Raw genomic sequence first — 7,179 nt, 5'->3', positions numbered from 1 at the left:
CCATTTTCATATCCTTTCCCTTTAAAATGATCAATATTATCAGGACTCCTATTTGATGAGGATCCTCCTTTAAAGTTGAATCTTTACACACTAAATGTAAATTTTCCTTCTAAGGAGCCTTTACTAAAATCTCCGCCACCATTCTCAAGATGACTATCAAATTCACTGGAATGTTACACATGAATTGCCACACCAGTGATGCCTGCTCTATGAAGAACTAATCGTAATTAATGGGAATATCTACAAACAATCAAGTTATTTTTGTAAGTGTAGGTGAGAGTTCAATTCTATAGTATAAACACAAGGTTCCATTGATATGATTGCCATGCAAAATGTGGAAAAACATTATAGCCACGTGAAGTGTTATAACTTGGTTGTCACATGTCTATGATGTTCAGCTACATGGATTGAATTAAAAATTTGGATAATATAATATAACTGAATTAATATAAAGCTACCACCTATCAAATGGTTCCTACAATGTGTACTGTTAATAAATGTCCTAATGTTCTTAAATAAAATTTCCCATTTTTCACAATAGAAAAATAAAAAAACCACTGAAAAATTTAGAACTAACCAATCAAAAAATAAAAATTAAATGACAAAATCTCACTTTAATAAAGTATTTTGGAAGAACATAGGATAAAATGACTCCACACATTTTCGTAGAAATGCATTAATAGGTAAGAGCAATATGAAAACTTTAGTCTCCGCCTATTTATAGGCAGGACTAATAACTGATTTTTTTGGTATAGGCATATGCTCAATTTGTAGAAAAAAATAGAATATATCTTCTAATTCTCAATTCCATTTTCACATACCAAATAGAAAATATAAAACACATTCTATTTTTATCTTCCTATTCCCCTTCTATTCCATCAACCAAACCGGCCCTAAGGGCCCGTTTGGTTAGTGGAATAGGATGTGAATAGGATTAGAAAATTAGAATATGTTTCTAATTATTTGTTTGCCACATGGAATGGGATTGGAGAATAGGATTTTGAATTCTTATTTTAGCCCAAAATGGGCCTTTATCCATTCTTAAAAAAAACTTGTAAGTAGAATGGGTCAATCTCATTCCCAATCTCACTATGACAAAATCTATAATCCGTCGGATCCGCCAATTTACCTTTCCCAACATATTGTGAATTGCATGTTTCGCTGGGTCCATAGAAAACCTCCTGCTCCTGCATTTCACAATGCCATTTTAGGAGATCGATTTCAAAGGTCTTGCATTTTGCTATTGAAAGGTATGTTCTTGCATTTCGCTACCCCATTACATGTTTCTAAAATATCTTTTTACCGCTACAATTAAAAATCTAGCAGAGGAAAAAGATGGGTAAAAGAAAAATGAGTTTTTGTGGGTCTACTTCCATCGCCACAACAGCCCGAGATGCATTCTTCTCAAACCCCCGCAAAATAACATGCTAGATTTTGGGTTCCAAGGTCTTCATGATTTCTTACTACTCTGTATCCTGTACTCTCTCTTACCCCTTCATGTGTTGTTATTTGCTCTTGCAAGACTTTATCTTACACAAGCAACTCATTTGCAGAGTGTTGTGGGTACCTAGTATATTATGGAGTTCTGCAACCATTGCATGAGCACTTTCAGATAGGGTTAGAGTGTTGATGGTGTGAAAGGTATTGTTATTGGTAATGGTAGAAAAAGATCGAATGAAAAAGACTACTAGCCTATATTCCCCCTTTTTTGTTGGGTGATTTGAATTTTTTGCACTAATTTCTGAAAATCACTACTTTGGGGGGTTTTGAAGTTTTAGCAGAATGCGATTGATTCATGCTTCTAGCCATTTGGTAATATGTCATAATGCAAGCTTTATGCACTTTATATTACCGCTATCTTTTACAATGGTTATGATGCAATTGTGTCTAGTTTTTTTTCATAAATTAGCCAAAGAAAATGAGCCAAAAATATGGTATTTGGATTAATAAGTAGCCTATTATAATGCTATCCTTAAGTTTTACCAACACTGTTATAATGGAATTTTGGTATAAATGGCTCTGATTGTTGTAGCCAAGTTTTGAAAATTGATTTGGGTATTCTTTATATTTTAATAGCTAGGTCTAGAAAACTGATTTGGGGTATTCTTACGATGTGAATGAGTCAAGCATATGTTTTTCTAATTTCTAAATAGGTATCTGAGTTATCAAGGGCAGCCACAACAATTAATAAAATTCTGTTGGGATGTGTCAAATATTAACACCTTGTTCCGAAGCTCATTTTTTGGCGTTCATCTTAAGGTTTCAAAGTGATCCAACAGTCATTATATTATATGACATGAAATGCTATCAAACAGTCACATCCTTTACATTTTCATAATATCAACCTACTTAATAACTAACCAACTTTCAATCAGTGCATGCGAATGCTGGAAAATTCCTACTTTATCAAATTTCTACCACTTGCCTAAGAATAATTTTATTGAATCTATTAGGACTGGATATGTATGAAAATCTCTACCTAGTCTACTTTAATCTCACTATGATCGACAATCATAATATGTTGCTTGTGTTCTCTCCTCTTCAGTTTAAACTTCAAGAATTCAATTTGTTCTACTTTTAAAGCATCCAAACAAGCATTTGATTAGACAAAACTATAAATTCCAGAGATATTTTATGTTATGAAATGACCTCTCCAACCACAATTATCTTGGTTGTATAAAATGGTTGCATAAACAACTTCACAAACCATTCATCAAGATTTAGATATTATTTAGCATTCAACCTTAATATGCATGAGACTTCTTCTCTGTTGACCGAAACCAAATCACATTGATAGTGTTCAAAAAGATAGTGCTAGCAACCTTCTTCAAGGAAGTTAGCTTCACACTTGCCAAACAATTTGTATATGTTGTTTCTATTTCCATGCTATGCATAATGTTTGTCGTAGCATTTACATCTACAACATTTGACAAACCCCTTTCCACTATGCCTCAATACCTTGATTCAAAAGCCTTCCAAATTGGTGCAAGCAAGGGACACACTTCATAAATTTACTTTGTGCAAGCTTCCACTTTCAAAAGGCGTGACTACAATGTTTTTTTTGCATTTGCATGCTTGATTCAAAAGGGTTTTTATAGGAGTAAACTCTCACGTAAGTGCTAAAAAATGAAGAGGTTAGGAAGTTTGCATTGGGTTTGGTTCCCACAACTTCATACCTCTTTCTTGTATTTATTTTGTCTGTAAGTAAGAGGGCACAACTAGAAAATGTTGTAAAATTTTCAAAAACTACAAGAAAAACTCATTTATTATAATAGCTACACAAAACTTCCTAATAGGGGGATGTGGCGATGAGATTTGGGGACAAGGGGGACTAGGAAAATAGGTTAAGGGATGACGGGGGTGAAGGGATATCTTTGCACAGGTGTCATTGGGTGTCAGGCTGGTAGTGCAAATACATACAGTAGAAAATTTAGTTACATAAAGATGTGTAGGGAATATGTATAAGAATTTCAAATGAAATTTTGGTGTGCTAAGCTTAAACTTTTCCTTGATTAACTTTTAGATTAAATTGCATATGATTTTTTTTGGTCATCACTGTTCAAATCACACTCAGTGATTTATCATCAAGATTAAAAGTTTAAGGTGACCCTGATTAATCCAGAAGTTAATCCTCATCATCAATCTAGGTTGTTAAATGCTATGATTTGTCTGCATAGGAATTTAATTTTTTGCATTCGTCCTTATTTTTCATGTATGTAATGTTGCCTTTTACCATTAAATAACATTAGAAATGTTTATGAAACATACCCTTTCTGTTTTAGGTTAATGATTTTAGATTTATGTTATGTGCTTCTACATATTTGATCTGCTTGTTTTGATGTATGTTAATATTTGGTTCATTTGTGTGTGTTTTGAAGAACTATTTATATTTTGTGCAGTGGCTGAAAGCAATCAAGCTTCTTGTGGAGTTTGAGCATGTTTTTATTGTAAAGGGAGGACTTGCATATTCTTTTTTGTGGCTCAATCGATTAAGTTAGGATATCATCAGTAGTGTGTGGGTCCAACTACAACATTGGATTCACATTATCCTTTTCATAACTCTTCTGACGAGGTATCCTTAATCCACTCCTTATTTCAATTACAAAACTATCTCTGCTTAATTGGTGTGTTTCTAAATTGTTCCTATATGTTCTCACTCTTGTGATTATTGTGTTTTTTATGATATTTTTATTGTGTTAGCCATCCTTGAATCCCAATAAACAGTGCATTTTTGCATATTTGAAAAAGCCTTCATTTTTCAAGGTTTGATATGCTAAGTTTTTGGGCCACTTCTTTTGTATTAAGTATTCTTCACATTTAAATTTATTTCCACCACATTTGAGTTTCTTGCCACTTTCCTGCTTACTTGAAGTATAGAAGTCCAAGGAGCCATAGTTAGGAAAGATTGCGTGTGCAAGAGAAGATAAAAAATGAAAATTAGGAAAGATAAACAAGGTGGATTGGCCATTATTAGCCTTCAATCAAATACATCTCAAACTTCTTCTACTGAAATAATTGATTTGTTAAAGCCTCACGTGCAAAGTTTAAATTTTCTATGATCAATATTCAAAAACTGTGGGAGAGATGTTATAGATAAAGATCTTAACCATTTCTTAGACTCATCATGTCATTCTTTGCAACTATTTTCTATGGATTAATCTAGTCAGTATGATCATAATTACTCAAAATTTGTTTATAATATTTGTCTGTATGAATGCATGAAATTTGTCTATAATATTTGTCTTCTATAATATAAAGCTACCATCACTCCCTGATATGGACAACTGTCTTCTCTCATCTCAATTTTTTTGCATACTTAACATTGGTAACAACTATCACAACTATAGTTGTACTATCCTTTTTTGCTCAATTGTTACTTTTTCTGCTCACATATAGCCGTAGTATCCTTTTTTTCTTGCAGAACATGGTGTAGCTCTTTGTTTGACCATTTTCATCATATGTGTATATTCTTCATTATCTGGTTCCAAAGTAGATGAAGATTGTGTTTTTCTATAGGAATGTTCTCTTCAAAGGTCGCTATCTTTATGACTAGTGTTCTATTTCAACTCTTTTGCAGATTTGACATATAGAACTATTGGGTCTTGTTGAAACACATGTTGTGCCCTCAAAACCTTCTATAAACGAGATTAGTAATTGTTGCCCCCCTTTTGATCTTCTCCATATACTCTCTTTAATACAATGTAAGCTAGAAGTTGCCTCTTCCATATTGTCTAGAGATCTTACGTGGTAAGAAAAGTTTCTATGTATTGATGTACTATTAGTAGTTTTAAGTAATTATTATTTATATTTTGTTTATATAACTCTTAACAATAGTAAGATTCATGTGACCTTGTTTTCATTGTAGGTCATTCGACGGATCTTACTCGAAATATAAAAGTCCAAGAAGCCATAGTTAGGAAGATCAAGGTCATGTGCATACTTGTTGTTTTATTGGCCAGCCTTGCAGTATTGGTAGTAGCGTCTTCCCAAGAGGCTAGAAGACATAGGAATAAGCTAAGAAGAGCTACATGTCCTTTTTACAAGCGTATTATCCATTCTACTAACATAGATTGCCATGACCAAATACGCATGACTAGAGTAGTCTTCTTTCGCTTGGCCAAAATTCTAAGACAAAAAGGATGCATCCAAGATAAGGATAACATAACATTGGAAGAACAACTAGTGATGTTTCTTCACACCCTTTGCCATAATCTAAGGAACCGAAAGATTGGCCATAACTTTGGTCACTCAGGAGAGACTATGAGTCGACACTTCCACGAGGTCTTGAAGGCCATATCAACACTTCATAATGATTATCGGTTATCCCCTCTTGCAACAACTCCTCCAAAAATTTCTAGGAAGGACTATTTTGATCCATATTTCAAGGTAAATACTCTAGTGACATTTCTTTCTTTGCTAGAAATAATAACAATAATAATTTATATTTGATAATAATATTTCTTTTTATAGGATTGTATTGGTGCAATGGATGGAACCCATATGCCTGTTACTGTCGATGTGGACATCCAAGAAAAATATCGTGATAGAAAAGGCAATTTGTCACAAAATGTTTTGGGTGTCTGTTCATTTGACTACAAGTTTCAATATATTCTTGCTGGTTGGGAAGGGTTTGCTGCAGATAGTCAGGTGCTTGCTTCAGTTTTGTCTAGAGCAGATCCACTAGTGGTTCCTCCTGGTATATTAATTCATATTTGATATGATAATAGTGTCATTATATTAAATCAAAACTTGTATGCTCTATTTTGATTATAACTTTATTTCCATTTGTGTAGGAAAATTCTATTTAGTTGATGCTGGGTATCCAAATGTACCAGGTTTTCTTGCCCTTTATCGGTGTACACGTTACAACCTAAAAGAGTTTTGTAGAGCAAACCCGATTAGCACTCCCAAAGAGTTATTTAATCACCGACACTCCTCTCTTAGGAATGTGATTGAGTGAACATTTGGTATATTAAAGCAACATTTTCCTATCGTAAAGCATGCAACATCCTACAGTATAATTACCCAAACAAGGATTGTTTTGGCATGTGGCATACTACACAACTTCATTGCCATGGAGGATGGTCTTCCATCAGAATTGGATATTGAAGAGGATGATGATCGTGCTGGGATAAATGTGCCCATTCTAGAGACTTATGGAATGAATCAAAGAGATAGAGACGACTAGGGGAATTTTCGAGATGAAATAGCCCAAAGGATGTGGGAAGAATACAACTCTCGAACTTAGTTGTATTGCAAAACATGAACATATATTTGCACTTTGTAGTAATGACATATTTATGTACAACTCATTATATAACAGTTATGATTTATATATATACATACTTGGTATTTCTATGAATATGGTTTTTTGGCTTTGGTACGTGTCTGGTACAATATGACTTTCTATGAACATTTGTTACGATTGATCTTATTTATTTTGAGATTGTTGATTACAATGAAAACTTGACTGTATGCACCTTTATAGTTTTGTAGTCTTGTACATTACATAGTAAAGCCAAGAGGGACACATTGAGGTGTTACACAATATGCATTGAATAAAGGTCAATTTATCTAAATCAACTTAAAGAGACTTTGTATTTGAAAAAAAGCATTTGACTGAAACTAATTCAAAGATATAACTATATGTGTGTGTTAATGGCAAATAAATTTGTTTTG

At 33.3% G+C, this 7,179-nt stretch overlaps 1 protein-coding gene across 1 annotated transcript; it reads left to right on the top strand.

Moving 5' to 3' along the window:
* Positions 1 to 5,760: 5,760 nt before the first annotated feature.
* Positions 5,761 to 6,688, top strand: LOC149563460 (uncharacterized). Its single transcript, XM_089828186.1, has 4 exons — positions 5,761 to 5,886; positions 5,971 to 6,196; positions 6,294 to 6,354; positions 6,517 to 6,688. Exons 1-4 carry the CDS (start codon positions 5,761 to 5,763, stop codon positions 6,686 to 6,688), a joined length of 585 nt encoding a protein of 194 aa, XP_089684312.1.
* The last annotated feature ends 491 nt before the right edge of the window (positions 6,689 to 7,179 follow it).

This window comes from Cupressus sempervirens, chromosome 4 (assembly GCF_028749045.1).
Source record: "Cupressus sempervirens isolate cs-2001-9-10 chromosome 4, ASM2874904v1, whole genome shotgun sequence".
Classification (NCBI taxonomy): domain Eukaryota; kingdom Viridiplantae; phylum Streptophyta; class Pinopsida; order Cupressales; family Cupressaceae; genus Cupressus; species Cupressus sempervirens.
The sequence above is the reverse complement of the archived record's forward strand: the minus strand, read 5'-3'. Positions and strand labels throughout refer to the sequence as shown.